The sequence below is a fragment of the Aspergillus terreus genome, genomic scaffold, assembly GCF_000149615.1.
Source record: "Aspergillus terreus NIH2624 scaffold_8 genomic scaffold, whole genome shotgun sequence".
NCBI classification, from domain to species: Eukaryota; Fungi; Ascomycota; class Eurotiomycetes; order Eurotiales; family Aspergillaceae; genus Aspergillus; species Aspergillus terreus.
The window spans coordinates 849,459-867,124 of NT_165931.1; the positions used below are offsets into that span (position 1 = coordinate 849,459).

A 17,666-nucleotide genomic window follows, 5' to 3' on the forward strand; every position below is an offset into this window, starting at 1 on the left:
CGTTGGACCTATTGGATAGTGCTCACTGCCCTGTCAAGTATGGTGCATGTCTAGAACTCCACGAGATGCTTCTCCGCAAACTCCTCAAACGACGTCAATTTCCCATCCACTTGTTTCAGCGTCTCATCAACCAGCTTCTCAGTATCCGGGCCGAAATATCCCACCTCTTCAAAGAACCGCATCATAGCAACCATTCTCTGCCCTTGGTCGGGCTTCATGAACCCAGCATACACCTCCTCCGGCAGCCGAACATAGTTCACCTGTTTGCCCGACACGCGCGAAATGACCTCCACGATCTCCTTGAACCCGTACATGCTCGTCGCAGCGTAAAGCGTCGTCCCCGCAGCCTTCTCCGTGTCCCGCAACAGCGACGCAACGAACGTACCGGAATCGCCCACCACATCAATCAACGGGATCTTCGCATCCGGCGAGACAATACTGGCGATACTGTAGGTGCCGTCGCCGGCCGGACGGGGCGCCATGAAGGTGGCCAGGTTCTGCATGAACATGCCCGGCGCAAAGAAGGCCGTTTTCAACGGCAACGAGCGCAGATACGCCTCCGCCTCGGCTTTGGAATCGAACGCGTCCACTGCACGGCCGTTCCACAACTTCGCGCTGTGCACGCAGCTGCTGTAGATGAGGAACTTCACCCCTGCGGCGACGGAGGCGTCGCCGACGGCTTGGACCTGTCGGAACTCGCGTTCTTTTAACTCCGCGTCGTAGACTGTCGCTGTGATCAGGACGACGGCGTCGGCGCCTTCTAGCGCGGCCGGGAGAGAGGCTGGCGTGTCGAGGTCCGCTTGGACGACTTCGATGCCTTTCTTGGCGATCTCCTGGGCGGTTGGATGGGATGTGTTCCGGGTGACGGCCCGGATAGAGTATTGTTTGGAGAGGACGGGGTCATTGTGCACGGTGGTGAGGATCGAATGGCCTTGCTGGCCGGTGGCGCCGAAGATGACGAGCTTGGACATGTTCGATGCTAATGAAGTACTGCTGCTGTAGTTGATCAAGCCGCTATGTTGCGAAGTTATGGACGCCTTAGTCCTTTATATCTTTGTTCGATGCGTCTGGCGTAGCCCCGAACGGCTTTGCAGCTCGGAGACCGATCCATCTCATCGGGTTTACCGGTTCGTGTTTCCGAACTGCCCCTACAGGGATGTAGGTAGTATACAAGGACATCTGACAGGGAATACAAGTGGCCAAATGCGCAAGCTTCAGGTGGGAGTTCTCTACCTCAATGATCATAGGAAACGAGTGGAATGATGTACATTCAACAGTGTCGTCACGTTGGATGTATGATGCGGATTTATCGGAGTTAAGAGATCTATCTCCCTGTCGGCACTGTGGACACACAGAGGATTCAGAATATAGTCCATCGCGAGCCTCTCTCGAGGTCATCTTTATAAAACAGAAATTGAGCATACCCACATATGCGTTTCCTCAACGACTCGGCACAATTTAATAGGCCATAATCGCCGCAGAGAGAACGGATATTAAGAACTATCCCCGCTGGACAATGTAATCTCCGCCTAGCCGTGGCAAGAACTGAAGATCCTCCAAAAGCTTCAGTGGGGCAAGAAATCCGCTGTTGTAAGCGGAAGTGGTTCTTCCAACATGTTAGTCGTCGTCTCTGGAGGGACGAGGATGCCTATATAACCAACCCAGCTGCTCCAAATTCCAGTCTCTTGTGAACCACGACGGAACTGCATTTGCAATCACCAAGTACTCTTCTAATCCTACAAAAATGGTCACCACTCTTCCATTTGCTGATATCCAGGTGCCTACTCCGGGCTTTGGCGCTATGGGTCTCAGCTTTGGCTTTGGAAAGAACCTGAGCTATGAGGAAGCCGAGCCGGTCCTGCTGAAGGCCATTGAACTAGGATGTACTTTCTGGGACACTGCTGTGAGTGAACCAGTTCTTCTGAGTACTGTGGATGCATGGGCTAACGGCCATAAACAGGTTGTTTATCAAGCTGGTGTCAATGAAAAGCTTCTGGGCGACTTTATCAGGAAGCATAATCTCCGTGACAAAGTCTTTGGTACGTGATCTAGCCTACTGGCAACCAACAGCTCTAGCCAGGCTCATACCCTATAGTTGCATCCAAGTGTGGCTTCAACGTCTTTGGAGATGGTTCTACTGCCAGCTCTGGCCTCAATGTCCTTGGAAACGGCTCAGTCACCAATTCTGCCTCGCACATCAAACAGTATATCGAAGGCACTATTGAACGGCTTGGTTTTACCCCTGATCTGTACTATCTCCATCGCATCGATCCCAGTATGTTCAGTAATTTGGGGTGATATGTGGTCCATGCTGACTGCAATAGAAACTCCCCTTGAAGAGTCAATTCCGGCCCTCGACGAGCTGCGCAAGGCTGGTAAGACTAAGTATATCGGCCTCTCCGAGTGCTCTGCGGCGACCCTTCGCAAGGCCAATTCAAGTATGTGTTCCACAGCCACCTTTGCCACTAGATTTCTAATTAACCATCCACAGTCGCAAAGATCGATGCCGTCCAGGCAGAGTACTCCGCCTTTGAGACGATCCACGAGACGGACGGCCTGATCGACACCTGCAAGGAGCTCGGTGTGGCCTACGTCGCTTATAGTCCTCTTGGAAAAGGTTGGCTTACCGATAACTTTGACATCAAGTCGCCTGATGACTTTCCGCCTAATGACTTCCGGCGGACCGGTGAGTGTATCTTTGTCTCGAACCGTAGAACCTGACTGACCAGCTGATCTCCGTAGTTCCAAAATTCCAAGGTGATAACTTCTATAAAAACAAAGCCATTGTCGAGGAGATCAAGAAGCTTGCCTCTCGCAAAGGCTGCACGACCGGACAAATTGCTCTTGCCTGGGTCGCGGCCCAGGGGATGATTGCTATCCCGGGTACGACGAAGCTGAACCGCTTGGAGGAGAACTGGGCGTCGCGCAATGTTCAGTTGACGCCGGAGGAAATGCAGGAAATGCGCAGAATCATTGATAATGCGAAGCCGCATGGTAACAGATATGCACCTGCGCAGCAGGCTTTGGTGGGACATTAGACAGCTGAACATGGAATGAGGATATCCCTCGAGAATCAATGGTGTGTGCACAGTTGTTGATATTATAGATGATCAATGTTAGGGAACATGTATGTTTATGTCTCAATCTCCTGTTCTGTCCCCTTGCGCAATGGGCAGATTTCGATTTCCGAGACGTCCTGTCAATCCTGTCGAACTCTGCTTCCCTAGCAACCAGATCCTCTAGGCAATCAACATCTATAGGCGAGCTGAAGGACCGCTGGCTATACTAGGTTTTTATGGACAGTCCACCCTCAGCAACAAGTACAGGATTGCTCAGCTCAGAATCTTCTTACTCAATTTGTATCCCGCAGACTCAATGTGACGCCAGATAATTTCCACACAGCCCAGCAAGGAGGCTCAAATAAGCCGTGAAATAGAGCAAGTGCGAGCCTGCAAGCATGACATTCCATTTTTGCGTCGCGACAATTAAAGCGACAAATGTTGCAAAGGGACCATACACAGACAGCGAATAATAAGGCATCGCCATCCCGATTGCCGATGCCGTTGTATGCAGAAGCGCTGCCACCGTCAAGGTAAGTGTTACCAGGAACGAAAGGATATACCCCCGAAAGAGCACCGCCGTTCCCTTCACGCCGGACTTGATATCGTCTGCCGTGTCCTGAGAAGCGTAGATGGTATCATAGAACACAGGCATGGTCACTATTGCGGCGAAGAAGCAGAGCGTCGGCACTTTCGTCGCCTCGCCCCATGGGTCGACGTCCAACATATGCGCAGCCAGAATGATCGTCCACGCGAAGTTGAGCCCGAGAATGACCTGCACAAAGTGCGTGAATCGCTTTCCGAAAGGATAGATGAACGTCAGAAGGATGATAATCGCAATGTCAACGAAGCACTCTCTGCTGATGCCTCGCAGGACTAAAAGCTCCAGCATGATAAGCTGCACGGTGAACACGGTCCCCCTGGCCCGTGTTATGGCGCCTCGTGCAACAGGACGTAAACAGCATCTTCTCGTCTGGCGATCAAGATCGCAATCGACTACGTCGTTCCACGCGCAGCCTGCAGATCGGTGAATATTTGCCCAAAGGAACATCTGGACGGCCGCGCGGATGAGCGCTGGCCTTGGAATCGGGGGTTCGGCGACGTTGGCGACGTACACCAACCCGATGAGACAGGGGATGCAGCCAAGGTAGAGCCCTCGGAGGCTTACGCGCGTCAGCTCTGCGAATGGGATCCATGATGAGGGAAGGTAGGAGAGGGGACCCGATGTTGGGGGGACATAGTCAATGGGGTAGTTGGGCTTTTCGTCACTTGTGGCCATGTTCGATCTAATGTATCCGTTGGGCTGAACGACACAACGCACCTGAAAGAGGGGGTAGGCTCGATCTATATAGCACCGTATTCGCCAGTTTCGATTGAAATCCGGCTGCGTTGCTTGTTGGGGCGTTCGGGGTGTTTGGATTTCATCAGGATGCAATGAGTTTCAAATTAGTCTCGTGGAAGCGATTGTACAGCTGCAGGAATTGCTATCGGCTAGTAAGATCAACAAAAGACACATACAGGAAAGACTCCCTCCACCATGACTATGTACGCTTTCCCTTGACAAGGTTCTTAATTGACGCCAGCCGGCTATGTTTCGACTCCTTGGCCATCTTGTGCCCTTTCTGGTCCTTGTTAAGACCTCTCAGCCTCGAAAGCATCGCCAATGCAGTAGCCACAACTATGACGCAAGTTTCTGGCGACATCGCGGAAGGTAGCAAAAGCACGCCTTCACTGTGAGACTGAGAAAGCGAAGCGCCCAGCCCGATATGATGATATATCGCTTGGATCTCCGGGTCATTCGTTGTTTGGCCCTCTGGCGGCATCTGAACCAGGGTATATCGCAGAGGCCCATGCTCGACAGGATGAATCTGCCATTGAAAATCGGCGCCACCCGCCTCACCCGGGAGCCTGAACGTAAAGTACGGATGCGTGAAGGTGCCCTCCCGGGTCACCGACGGGCTGATAGGGAAGGAGCACGTCATGGCGAACTGCAGGCTTGTCCCCGACCCAGCAGGGTCTGGGATGGTAACACAGCATACATTGTCGTCGGAAGTTCCAATGGACCTGGTTCGAGTTAGAATTCAGCTTCTTTGCTTCTGGGGCGGGCCGGTCGAGGCCGACGCGTACGTACAGACCAACCTCGGGACACGGCTCTGTCGGCTGTCCGCGATACTGGACCGACCCCTTCACCGTGTCGCTGTCGCCAACAGGGCTGATGTGCGCATTACACAGAACGAGGATATCGTCCCCTCCGTCGCCGCGAGGGCGCTGCATCAGGCCCAGCTTCACGGCGTATTTGCTGGACCCGATTGGGAGATCGCCTACGGCGTCTGCATACCGCGTGCTGATGTCGTACAATGGGAGGTGCGACATGCTGCTATCGTGACGAGGCACATACAGCGCTCGGGATAGGTGAGACGGGGTCGCAGAGAGCTGGCGTCCCAGCTGGGCTGCGACGCTTTGCCAGGTGTTTCGGCCATCCTGCTGGACGGAGGCGTATGCCTCCAAGCCTGCTATGTCGGCCATGTATATTCGATGGAGGAGAAGATTCTTTGGAAGGATAGGTCTTCTAGGACTCCTACTTTGGGGCTGGATGCGAATGCGCCCTGGAAGTTGGAGCTGGTCTCATTTTAATCTCGGCAGCGACAATACGGGGCGTCTGACGCTCGTGATTGCTCATCTGTCATGTGGCGCTGGTCATATATGACTCTCTCAGAAGCCCTAAAACGCCATCACCGCCAGCAGTGCCTGTTAAGGATGGCGGATTTATCATGGTTTCTTCTCGGGCAACCAAGTCCGATGATCTTGCGGGGAACTGCTTACTTTGTATGTAGAGAGTATAATGTTGGTGCGGGGTACATGAGATTACCAATCTATATAACCTCACAGGTCCCGATAGTCGACTGTAAGCTGCAAGACGGTCATCCGACTGGTAGTTCTACAAAGCCAAGTTACTAGACTATAATTTCGCATCCTGGTAGGTCAGCACGCGTCACGATGAGGTCGATCGTCGTCCATCGGCATGGATCGGCATGGGATATTGAGTCATGGCGATAGCGCATATAAAGCAAGGCGTGGACACGAGAACTCCGACCCCATCGACCAGACCCAGTATACACCTAGACCACAATGCCCAACGGAAAGAACGTCGTCTTCGACGTTGTCGGAACCCTCGTCTGCTATGATCGCATCGTCCAAGCAGTCGACACTCGCCTTGGCGACCAACTGCGTGCCCTAACCATCACCCCGTACCATCTCGTCACCACCTGGATCGAGATCGCCGAGAGGGAATACACCTATCTCAGCGTTTCAAAGAACTACATCCCCTTCGATGAATGTTTGCAGAAGCTCTTCTTCCGCACCCTTTGGATGGCCGGCGTCAAGAACCCCAAGTCGTTCGCGACAACTGATGATCTCTCGTATATCATGTCCGAGTACATGCATCTGGACATGAGGCCTGACGCAGCCGACTGTGTGGCGAAGCTGCGCGAGGCGGGCTTCACCGTTTGGGCATTGACGGCGGGCGACCGCGCGAGGGTGGGCAAATACTTTGCTCAGGCGGGGATTGATATGCCCGAGGAGAATCTGCTGTCGTGCGATATGCATGGCGTGGGGAAGCCGGAGCCGATGGCTTATAAGCCGCTCCTGGAGAGGCTGCTCGAGGAAAGGCGTCGGCCGTGGTTTGCTGCGGCGCACGCGTGGGATGCGTCGGCTGCTCGTAGAACGGGGTGAGATCTCTCTGTGGAATGAAGGCACTTGCTAACTTCTGAGCGTAGGTTCAAGGCTGCGTATTGTACAGTGCTGGAAGGGGACCCCGTTCCGGAGTTGTTTGGGGAGATGCATGTCACTGCGGGTACATTGTCCGAGATGGCGGAGAGGATCATTGCTGCAGACATGGCATGACTCAAAATGGACGAGTGGTGTCCATTGTAGTGGAAGTGAGACTAGCTGAAGAATGTAGATCTGGGGAAGACAGATATATAACCTCAATTGCGATAGGAAATGGCGCTTGTTTGATATTGGCCTGGACGTAAAGCCGTGTACACCGTATTGTCACTCTCCAGTCGAGGTAGAGCTGCATTGGAGTGATGAACATTCTCCTGGCGTGGTCTCGTCAGGCTCTACCATCCTCCCTTCTCGTCCATTGCAGTGGGCTTGATATCGGCTCCCAAGAGAGTTCCTATTGCGAGAACACACCGACGTCCGTAGCTGCTAGGAAGACTACAACATCTCCACGGACTATCAGATGACAACACCAGATACAGGGGTAGCCCCGCATTTCGTGGAGCAGCCATCGGAAATTCCTCCTTTGATCGACTTCATTCCAGCGAGTTTGTTCCGATGCATGCGAGCTGGAAGGACTTTTACAAGACCTCGTTGTACAAACAAGATGACACGGGAATCTAGAGCTTGATGCAGTCAATAGAGAGAGCATCTCCAGTACCGTATACTGAGTTCGATTTTCTTGGAATAACTGTCTATGGGAATAACTTTCATTAAATCGGCGTCATCAAATTTTGGGACGATATACGTATGGTAGCCCATTCATCAACGCATACGGCAATCCTGCAATCGTACTTTTCTAAACACTGATGGTCTTGAACACACTGCAAGGAGTTAGCACGATATTACGGAGAAGATAGAAGATATCGGACTTACCCAAATCCACCACTACCCGTGGCCATGACTGTACCCGGCATCTGGGCCTGCCAGTGGACCTCCTTCACCGACTCCATGTAGTGCACGAACAGCAATTGCGGCGGCACGTCGGACATACCCGCCTCGCGGCTCTCTTCCTCGTCCAATTCCACCGCTAAATCCCACAGGGTGACAGTGTTATCAGCCGAACCCACCGCGACGACACTGTCGTCGGTCGGGTGCCATTCGATACTGGTGACAGGCTCGCGGTGGAAGTCAAATGCGGCGACCGGAGAGGGCTTGAGCTGGGCCGACGGCGCAGAGGCATTCGGCTTCCAATGTCTCAGATCCCAGACAGCCCACTGACCGTCGTCGGCACCCGTCGCGAGGAGATGGAAAGTCTGGTTCGACCAGGTCATCACGTTGACGTCCGTGTTGGAGACCTTGACGTCCACGGCGGGCTTGCGTGACTTGGACCGCACATCCCAAACCTTGACGGTACCATCACTACTGGCGGAAGCAAACACATTGCGCTCATTCGGCGACCACTGCAGCTCCTCAACCGACGAAGAGTGGCCCGTGAATGGCCGCGTATCCGTCACCCAGCCACCTCCTTCTGTGCGCGTTGTCACGTAGATCAGACCATCGTTGTCACCAGTGAGCAGCTTGCCGAGCGGTTGGAGGGGCGACCAGTCCAGGGCGTATCCTTCCGACTTGTGCATGCGCAGAGTGGACAAAGGCTTCGAAGCTGACGGGGGGATCATGGTGCCGGGGACATCGAAGCTGGTGAGGTGTTGCGTGACGTCGTGGATGACAACTTGGGAGTTTTCGAGCATGGTCGCGGTGATAGTCTGCGGGGGTTTGGAGTAATCGCCCGATTGGGAGGGAGTCTGGTGGGCGCGAATGCGGTTGGTGGTGGACGGCAGAGGGATGCTCCGGTGTTCCAGGATGGGTTCACCCATATCGTCGTCCGAATCCGAGTCGCTTTCCGAGTCTGTTTCGTTCTCCTTCTCCATCTTGCTAAGACCGCTCATCTTCAGCACCATGAGTTCATTCTCCTTCGCCCGACTGCCCTCGGCCTGTGTACCCGTCACTGCATAGACCGTCGCGGGGTAGGTTTTGCGGTTGTCGCCCAAGGAATCGCGGACGATATCAAACGAAAGACAGGGCCAGGGGGTGGTGAGGGTGTGTAGCATGTCGTAGGTAGAGGGGTCAGGCGAAAGCACCTCTCCGGGGGCCAGTTTCGTTCTTCCGGGAATGAATGTCTGCTGGTCGACCTCCATGGCATCTATGGTGTACGGTCGCAAGTCAGGCATTTGCGCTGCGTGTGAGGAACGGACCTTGCAATATACGTACCCTTCTCTTCCTCTTCACGCTCGGCATCCGGGCGTCCATCGACGCCAGCCTCCAGAATCTCATCCTCGCTCTCGAATTCATCTTCGAACTCATCCTCGAACTCCCCCACTTCGTCCGGGGGCGCCTCAGCGACCGGCCGTTCTCCGGCCTTGAGAGCGGTGTCCTGCTCTTCAGAAGCGTCGGCGGCTCGCTTGGACATGGTGATTGACTGGAAATAAAACGGAAAATAAACGCTGTCGACGAGCCAGTCGTGCAGCGACAGGAAAGAGAGTCGAAGAAGGAAGGCGGGAAAACGGCTGATTAGGGTTTCAGGAACTTTTTTTTTTCTTTCGGCGCAGAGAGAAAAGCCGCGGGAGAGACGCCTAACCTATCGCGGAATAGCGCCGATCGGGCCCAGGTGACGGTCTTCAGCCTCTTCTTGTTTGGAGCTGCGACTCTCCGTCTTCTCCCAAGGGGCTGCTGAGCTACCTTCTCCCACTTCGCTGTCTACATCTCTCGTCCTCTTGCGCTTTTGGCTGACTCTCTACTGTCCATCCTACTGGTCGTTTAGATGAGGGGTTATCCTCCGCCTGCGCCACATCAGCTGAGGTAAATACAAACAAACAACCCTCAGCTCAGCTGTCGAGGTTGATCCTTTTCCCTTCCTATCCTCGGCACAGACCAGGGAAAAAGTCCCTTTGGGCTGACCGACATTCAATCGTTATAGAGTGCCCAACTATTCATCCACCAAACCTCGTTCCATGAATCTGGTCGAGCCATCCGTCTGACCCAAACCCGCAAATTCGGTTGGTTCAGCTCCCCCGCTCCACCACTCCCGCCGAACCCATGTTTACATCTCCGGGCAGGTCGTCGACTTCATCCACCTCTCCAACAATGGAAACAATCCACAATCTCAACACCGGTGTGTCGGAGCCGGTCGAACAACAGCCGCAAGAGTCCGCTTTCGAGGCGTCACCGGTATCGCATCCCGCCGGGTCTACAGATGAACCGACCAGCGCCTCCGTCTACCACCGCAGTGGATATAACAGTGATTCCCACGCTCAATACTCCTCATTGACAACCCATCAGCCGCAACCTCCAACGTCATCTCGACCGAGTTCGGGTTTGTCCGGTCCCGAGCGATATGGCCCGTCCCAGGAGGTCACCCAGAAACAGCCGTCACAGCCGCCGTCGTCACAAACCAAGAACAGCGTGGTGATCAAAGTCGGAATGGTCGGCGATGCTCAGATCGGCAAGACCAGTCTGATGGTGAAATATGTCGAAGGCAGTTGGGATGAAGATTATATTCAGACGCTAGGGGTCAATTTCATGGAAAAGACCATCTCCATTCGCAACACGGAAATCACCTTTTCGATCTGGGATCTGGGTGGTCAACGGGAGTTTGTCAATATGCTTCCCCTCGTCTGCAACGATGCCGTTGCCATTCTCTTCATGTTCGATCTCACTCGTAAGAGCACGCTGAACTCCATCAAGGAGTGGTATCGTCAAGGTCGGGGGTTCAACAAGACGGCCATTCCCTTCCTGGTGGGGACTAAATATGACCATTTCGTCAACTTCCCCCGCGAAGACCAGGAAGAGATCTCGATCCAGGTACGCCATATCCCGAGACGTGGAATCCCATGTACTGACGGTCTCAAGGCCAAGCGATTTGCAAAAGCGATGAAAGCTAGCTTGATCTTTAGCAGCACAAGCCACAGCATCAACGTACAAAAGGTATGCCTCATCCACTTATACAAGCATATCTCAGTCCTAGCTGACACGATGTAGATCTTCAAGATCGTTCTGGCCAAGGCCTTCGACCTGAAGTGTACCATTCCGGAGATCGAGAACATCGGCGAACCCCTCCTGCTTTATAAAAACGTCTAGATCACGAAGGCCATGGAGAAGTGATGATGATTATGTACATGGACGACGTGATGCTGACGATTGAGGCTTGTGGTTCGAACTAGAGTGGCAGATTCACCCAAATAGAGACCGGAAGATGGACAGCCACGGTCTTCGGTGACTTGATGCATCGACTTTCCTTTCTATTTCTTTTATTTCTCTGTGATTGTGTTGACTGTCTTTTCTTCTCTCCCTCCAGCATTGGGATGCGTCCAGGATTTCTTTGATAACCTCTTTTCTTCCCTTTCATTTCCTTCCTTAGTTCCATATGTGTTCAATTCCCCACTTGTGTTTTTCTTTTCTTGACTTGATCTATATTTTTACTTTTCTTCCTGTTCGATTCTGCGCTGGGATGCGCTGTCCTGTGATGAAGGATCAAGTGACTATGGGGCTGGGATCTTTGGTCACTTACCCATGCCTGTGGAGATAGATACTATCCTCGATAGCTACATCGAACGCCGTTGGGGCTTAATACATACAAGGACGTTGGTTCTTAGATGGATGCTCTAGCACCTCCTGCTGTCCTGGGTGTACTCTGTATGCCGAATTCGGGCCAAGACGACCCGAGAGAGTCGGCTATTGACATCACGGTTAATCGCCGAAGCGATATCCGCCCATGGTGAGGATCGAGCAACAATAACACGAGATGACCACATCAGCGACGAGAAACTAAGGCGGCCACTTGACTCACGTATCCACCTATGGATTTCAGTCGAATCGACCCTATCCAGTGGGATAATAATGGGACTGATGAAGCAGCACCCCAGGCATAGTAACTATGGAGAATGCGGGGAAACTCCGAGAGGGCAAAGATGGGGGGGCTAACTCACATCATTCTTCCTCCCCTAATCGACATTTTCTTGGGTTTCTTTCTCTCATCTTTCGCCTCACCTTCATTCCCGCTCACCTCCGTCGTGACGGTCACCTTCATCCATTCCACTGCTCCTAATCTGCAGATGCTGCTGCGCGCCGCTCACTATTTCCCCACAGCGCTCAACGCTCAGCGACACTGGCCGCCGAAGCTGCCATGAGAATCGGACGGGGATGTGAACGTTGTCGTCTTCGCCATATTCGGTGCACCATCCAGTCCGGGGCATTGTCCTGTGACCCCTGTTCCAATCTGGGGCGCACCTGTCGTCTGGATCCGGCCTTTCGCTTCAAGACTGTGCGCCATGTCTATCAGAAAAGTGAGGGGACCGCGTCTAAATTCACACTGGAGTGGGATTCGGCTCAGACGTGGGTGAAAGTCCCGAGAAATTGTAAGTCCAGGGTCTTGTGTTGACAAGATGGGTCAGTATGGCCTAACATACGCAGTGACCTTTGTCCAGGAGTCGGGAGACTTGACAGATGGTGGGACGAGTGATACAGGATCTCAACCCCAGGAAAAGACCAAGGTCGCGCCTGAGAATGTTATGGAATCTATACCAAATGACTTTTCAACATTAACGCAAATCCCATTTGCGCATGCTGTACAGGCATCGGACGCGGTGACTAAACTGCACCACCGTCTTGGGAGCTCCGGTGTGGCATCAGTCACATCGATCGCAGACTCAAGACACTATTCTTCATCCTCGGCGGTCTCACCTCCCGGTATAAGTGGCGTCTCGCCGCTCCCTCCGATGAGTCCCTGGGCGGGCGTGACGCCGCCGCTGAGTCCGCCCAACACCCGTACAGTCAGCGACCTGCAGCTGAGTGCGCGAGAAGCAGCTCTTCTGCGGTTATTCATTCATAAGATAGCACCATGGGTAGGCATCCATACCCAGCGTCTGAAAGCGTGACTGACCGTCGCCAGGCTGATATCTGTGATTTGCAATCCCATTTCTCCACTGAAGTTCCCCGGAGGGCCATCCAAGTCCCCATGGTTCTCAAAGCCCTCCTTTCCCTCTCTGCCCGACTCGACGCCATCATGTCTAATACCAGCGACTGGGAAGCTTCTGAATACCACGGGCAATGTCTGGAGCTCCTCATTGCCGCTCTTGCACGGCCGGAAGAGACTTACGACGCCAACCTGCTCATCACCGTCGTAATTTTACGGATCTACGAGGAGCTGAAGCGGCCGAGCGACGAACAATGTCACTTTTTCGGATCGAACCGCCTTCTCAACAGGATGTCCACCGCTGCGTCCTCGGGAGGGATCACGGAAGCTGTTAGCTGGCAGTTCCTTCGCCAGGCGATATATGCGTCGATCGTCCAATTTCAGCCAATGCAGCTGGATCTCACGAATTATGAGAGGTCGTCGGTCTTTCAACGGCGGGATGATGCGGCTTACGCGAATACTATCATCTTTCTCTGTGCGAAAATCATCCAGCTGTACCCAAAGTCTCACTCTTGTGTCGTGGATGAGGCTGAATGGCGTCATCTGATGAATAGCGTTGAGCAATGGTACCAGTCACGACCAGTGAACTGGCAGCCATTGCAGTATAAAGAGGCCGAACCGGATGCAGACCGGCCTTTTCCGGAGTCATGGATTATGTCTCCTTCTGCCGGTATGTCGTTGAGTTTGTGGTCGAATTGTACTGACAGACCATAGTTGTTGGACTGCAGTACTATCATACGTGTCGTATTCTGCTCACCCTGTCGGACCGTCATTGGGGCATATCGAGCGATTATGAGCTGGCGCGCCTGCGACGTCTGGAGGAGGTAAGACCTACAGTGTCTAACGAGAGTCGATACTAAGGTCATGTAGAAAACCGTGGCGTCCCACATCGTGCAGGTGATTGGATTGTCGATGTCTAACGAGACCGTCGAAAACGCCTACTTTATGGCCTGTCATCTGTTGCATCGGTGTAAGCAGACTCCGTCCTTTGCCTGGACGCCACTCACATCATACAGATGGATACACACTTCGCCATCCGGCGGAGCACCGCGGCTCGTTACGGTTTCTCGAGCGGGTGGAAAAGGCTATCGGCTGGCGCACAGCGGAGATGGTGCATGAACTTGAAAGTCGGTGGAGTGAGCTTTCTGCGTTGGATTCAAGACGTGACTATGATTAATTGGTAGAGACTAGAGGGATAAACCGTCTGACTACAATAAGCATTCCATATTAGGCCAATTAGGGTCTCCCATAACCCGTACCGCTGACAGAAAACACACCATCGCAGGAGTCCAATTCCAAACAAACCCAGAACTACTTAGTTCCTCCCGGCTTCAAGCGCCCACACCAAGAACAGGCATTCAATTCCGGAATCTCCAGATCCAACTCCTCATCAATCCCCCGCAGCAGCTGCACCAACCTCGTCTTCAAATCATCCGGATGGTACACCGAGTTCTTCGGCGTGAAAACCGGTCTCGGCACAAAGCCCGCAAATATCATCACGAACGCCCCCAGCGTGCTCATCAGGCTCCGCGAGTCAAACCTCCACTCCGTCGCGATCCCCTTGTCCGCCACCATGAGTTTGTCCAGATCAACCATACCCATGGCGTTCCGCGCCAGATCCCGCAGACGCACGCCGGGGAACTCGCGCGCCCGCATCTTCGAACAAGGCAAAAGGCCCCACTGCGTGCCGATGGTGTTGAGGTGTCCGAAGACCAGCGAGTCCCATAGTGCACGCTCGTAGCGCCCGCAGGGGACGACGGGGGCGGCGTGGTCGTACTCGCGCTGCGGTTTGTAGGTGTCCATCTCGGCCTGGAGGAAGGACCGCACGAGGATGATCGCGTTGAAGCGCTGGCGCTGGATATCGTCTACGGCGTGTCAGCCTGGCCTCTCTGCCTGCGGCGTAGTAGCTTTGGAATGATGGGGGCACTAACCTTGAACGCTGCGTGCAAGCGGGAACCCAGACAGGTCCACGCGGGTGCCGGCCTCGCGGATGGCGATGCGCTTCCAGGCCTTGCTCTGCTCTGTGCACTTGAGCGCGCGCGCAGTCGCCATCTACAGCATGATATCGGACATGTAGACGTCTGGCTGGTTCTTCATGGCGCGGTAGCGCGGGCCCGCCGTGAAGGCATCCATCCAGCGCTGGAGGGGGCTGTCGCGGACGGCGCGGTGCAGCAGGTATTTATCCACGAGGGAGGCAATGTGCGCGAGGGTTTCGAGGGCCAGCTCGGCGGGCGGGGGGAATGGCTGGTCGTGGAGGAGGTTGAGGAGGTGGAAGGCGGCGTCTGGGTTGTCTTCGGCGAGGTTGATGGTGACCGTGTGCTGCACGGCTAGGGTGACGGCTTCCTGGTAGTGGCCATTTAGCATGCGGTTGAAGACGGGGGATTCGCGCGAGAGGATGCTGGAGGAGACGCGGAGGGCGGTTGGGTCGGTGTCATTGCTGTTGGTGCTGTTGTCTGGGGAGGTAGACGGGGACGGCGTCTCGCTTTGCAGGGATCCATTGGGTGCTCCAGACTTGTTGGATGGGGTGTCTGGGCGGAAGGTGAGGTAGTTGTCGCCGTCTGGACTGAGAGTACGCATGGCGTTGTTGTGGCTGGATGAGTTGTGTTGGAGGGGGGGGTTTGTATATCTATATCCTCCATACTTCCATACTTCGTGAGGTCATTTGTGCTGAGCTACGTAAGGTTGACATGGAATTATGACAGACTCGGATATCGCCTTCTATTCTTCAACCATGAATGCACGTAGTCTATACGCTCCAAGAGTATACGGAGTAGAACTACAAATAGATCTATAGTAGGTGATATGTATATATCTCCGATAACGGCGATTAATAATGCGGGGAGGCGGAAATATCCTCTTCCCTGCGCAATATATATATAACCTCATGTCCCACTCATTCCACTCTCTTATCCCTACACCCATCACAATGTCGAAACCCACCCTCGCCGTTCTGGACGACTACCAGAACATCGCTCCGGACCATTTCTCCCACTTAACCTCCCGCATCGACATCTCCTATTTCCCGGAGACCCTCAATCCCCGCATCCCCGCGCAACATGACGCGCTAATCGCCCGCCTGCAGCCCTTCGACATCATCCTCGCCATGCGCGAACGCACGCCATTGTCAGCCACCACGCTCGCCGCCCTCCCCAACCTCAAGCTCCTCCTGACAACCGGCACGCGCAACCTGGCCCTCGACACCGCCTACTGCGCCGCACACAACATCCCCGTCGCAGGGACCTGCACGCGACCACCCGGCGTGAACTCCACCGTCCAGCACACGTGGGCGCTCATCCTCGCGCTCGCGCGCCACGTCGCGCGCGACGATGCCGCCGTCAAGCGCGGCGGCTGGCAGGGCTCGCTGGGGATGTCGCTCGCCGGCAAGACGCTGGGGCTGGTGGGACTCGGCAAGCTGGGTGGCCAGGTGGGCCGCATCGCGGTGCAGGCGTTCGACATGCGGGTCACGGCGTGGTCGGCGAACCTGACGCAGGCGGCGGCGGACGCGCAGGCGGAAGCGCAGGGGCTGCCGGCGGGCAGCTTCGTCGTGGCGGCGTCGAAGGAGGCGCTTTTCCGGGACGCGGACGTGGTCAGCGTGCACTATGTGCTGTCGGAGCGCAGTCGCGGCGTGGTTGGGGCGCCGGAACTGGCGGCTATGAAGCCGGGTGCGTTGCTGGTGAACACATCGCGCGGCCCGCTGGTTGATGAGGCCGCGTTGCTGGATACGCTGCGGCGCGGTGGGATCCGCGGCGCTGCGCTGGATGTGTTTGATCCGGAGCCGTTACCGGCGGATAGTCCGTGGCGGACGACGGATTGGGGGCGCGAGGGTCGCAGTGAGGTGTTGCTCACGCCGCATATGGGGTATGGCGATGAGCAGATCCACGGGTGGTATGACGAGGTTGCGGCGAACCTGGAGCGGTGGTTGAATGGGGAGGAGCTGCAGACGCGGTTGAATTGATACACCTGGGTATATCCTATACAAGTATACCTGGATGTATAGTATATCAGGTGCTATACAGAGTGCATAAGATGAAACAACCTCGGCATTCTAAAACGGAATAGACTCGGACCCACCTGCGGGTGACCGCAAACAGTCAAGCCGCCTCGGTACAAGGGAACACTCGGAATACTACTAGAGTACATCTTCTTCTCTTCTCTTCCCTTCCCTTCCCTTCTCTTTCTCTCCTACTCTCTATATCCAGTTCAGCTCAATTCCTTCTCTCCTCAACTCCTCATACATTTCTCCCGGTCAATTCCTCATTCCAATCCCTCATCTCATCATGTCGCCCATCGCCGTCGACCCCTCCCCCGCTCCCGCTCCCCCCACTACAACCACCACCACACAACCAACTCATCCCAACCTCATCCGCGTCGTGCGCAGTCCCAAAGCCTTTGGCAGCCACGCCGAGTCCCTCGTGTCGCTGCCGGCCGGCGCCGTCCTGGCCAAGATCACCACCGCCACGCCCGCCAAGAAGGCTTACACTTCGGTGCAGACCGGCCGCGACTCGCACATCGAGCTGAACTCCGACCTGGTCTTTTGCAACCACTCGTGCGCGCCCACGCTGGACTTCGACATGCACAAGATGGAGGTGCGCGTGGTGCAGAACCGCGACCTGCACGTCGGCGACCATCTCACCTTCTTCTACCCGTCCAGCGAGTGGGAGATGGACCAGCCGTTCCAGTGCAACTGCGGGGCTAACTCGTGCAAGGGAGTCATCGATGGCGCGAAGAGCATGAAGAAGGAGGATCTGGCGGGGTACTGGCTGAACCCGCACATTGAGGAGTTGTTGAAGGAGCGGGGTGACTAGGGGATACATGGGTATAGCCTGTACGGGATAGATGGGCTACGGACAGTGATAGATGTTTAGAGTCACGATAGATACCAGCGAAAATCATGTATATAAAGAACGAAACTG

General features: G+C 54.7%; 9 protein-coding genes across 9 annotated transcripts; 5 read left to right on the top strand and 4 right to left on the bottom strand.

Moving 5' to 3' along the window:
- Positions 1–50: 50 nt before the first annotated feature.
- ATEG_05935 (NmrA/HSCARG family protein) lies at positions 51–971 on the bottom strand (the record flags this gene model as incomplete). The annotated part of the gene is made up of 1 exon (XM_001215113.1): positions 51–971. One exon carries the CDS (start codon positions 969–971, stop codon positions 51–53), a length of 921 nt encoding a protein of 306 aa, XP_001215113.1.
- Positions 972–1,744: 773 nt separating this feature from the next.
- Positions 1,745–3,038, top strand: ATEG_05936 (putative aldo-keto reductase (YakC); the record flags this gene model as incomplete). Its single annotated transcript, XM_001215114.1, has 6 exons — positions 1,745–1,903; positions 1,961–2,039; positions 2,096–2,275; positions 2,325–2,438; positions 2,492–2,686; positions 2,743–3,038. 6 exons carry the CDS (start codon positions 1,745–1,747, stop codon positions 3,036–3,038), a joined length of 1,023 nt encoding a protein of 340 aa, XP_001215114.1.
- Positions 3,039–4,600: 1,562 nt separating this feature from the next.
- ATEG_05937 (uncharacterized protein) lies at positions 4,601–5,585 on the bottom strand (the record flags this gene model as incomplete). The annotated part of the gene is made up of 2 exons (XM_001215115.1): positions 4,601–5,123; positions 5,191–5,585. 2 exons carry the CDS (start codon positions 5,583–5,585, stop codon positions 4,601–4,603), a joined length of 918 nt encoding a protein of 305 aa, XP_001215115.1.
- Positions 5,586–6,188: 603 nt separating this feature from the next.
- ATEG_05938 (HAD family hydrolase) lies at positions 6,189–6,962 on the top strand (the record flags this gene model as incomplete). Its single annotated transcript, XM_001215116.1, has 2 exons — positions 6,189–6,787; positions 6,836–6,962. 2 exons carry the CDS (start codon positions 6,189–6,191, stop codon positions 6,960–6,962), a joined length of 726 nt encoding a protein of 241 aa, XP_001215116.1.
- A 679-nt stretch (positions 6,963–7,641) lies between these two features.
- Positions 7,642–9,252, bottom strand: ATEG_05939 (ribosome biosynthesis protein RRB1; the record flags this gene model as incomplete). The annotated part of the gene is made up of 3 exons (XM_001215117.1): positions 7,642–7,666; positions 7,719–8,985; positions 9,054–9,252. 3 exons carry the CDS (start codon positions 9,250–9,252, stop codon positions 7,642–7,644), a joined length of 1,491 nt encoding a protein of 496 aa, XP_001215117.1.
- Positions 9,253–9,926: 674 nt separating this feature from the next.
- Positions 9,927–10,919, top strand: ATEG_05940 (Spg1/Tem1 GTP-binding protein; the record flags this gene model as incomplete). Its single annotated transcript, XM_001215118.1, has 2 exons — positions 9,927–10,766; positions 10,821–10,919. The coding sequence occupies 2 exons, from the start codon at positions 9,927–9,929 to the stop codon at positions 10,917–10,919; spliced, it is 939 nt and encodes a 312-aa protein (XP_001215118.1).
- Positions 10,920–12,223: 1,304 nt separating this feature from the next.
- ATEG_05941 (uncharacterized protein) lies at positions 12,224–13,930 on the top strand (the record flags this gene model as incomplete). The annotated part of the gene is made up of 5 exons (XM_001215119.1): positions 12,224–12,682; positions 12,730–13,423; positions 13,468–13,577; positions 13,624–13,723; positions 13,770–13,930. The coding sequence occupies 5 exons, from the start codon at positions 12,224–12,226 to the stop codon at positions 13,928–13,930; spliced, it is 1,524 nt and encodes a 507-aa protein (XP_001215119.1).
- Positions 13,931–14,064: 134 nt separating this feature from the next.
- ATEG_05942 (uncharacterized protein) lies at positions 14,065–15,330 on the bottom strand (the record flags this gene model as incomplete). The annotated part of the gene is made up of 3 exons (XM_001215120.1): positions 14,065–14,618; positions 14,685–14,781; positions 14,833–15,330. 3 exons carry the CDS (start codon positions 15,328–15,330, stop codon positions 14,065–14,067), a joined length of 1,149 nt encoding a protein of 382 aa, XP_001215120.1.
- Positions 15,331–15,679: 349 nt separating this feature from the next.
- ATEG_05943 (uncharacterized protein) lies at positions 15,680–17,558 on the top strand (the record flags this gene model as incomplete). The annotated part of the gene is made up of 2 exons (XM_001215121.1): positions 15,680–16,638; positions 16,958–17,558. 2 exons carry the CDS (start codon positions 15,680–15,682, stop codon positions 17,556–17,558), a joined length of 1,560 nt encoding a protein of 519 aa, XP_001215121.1.
- Between the last annotated feature and the right edge of the window lie 108 nt (positions 17,559–17,666).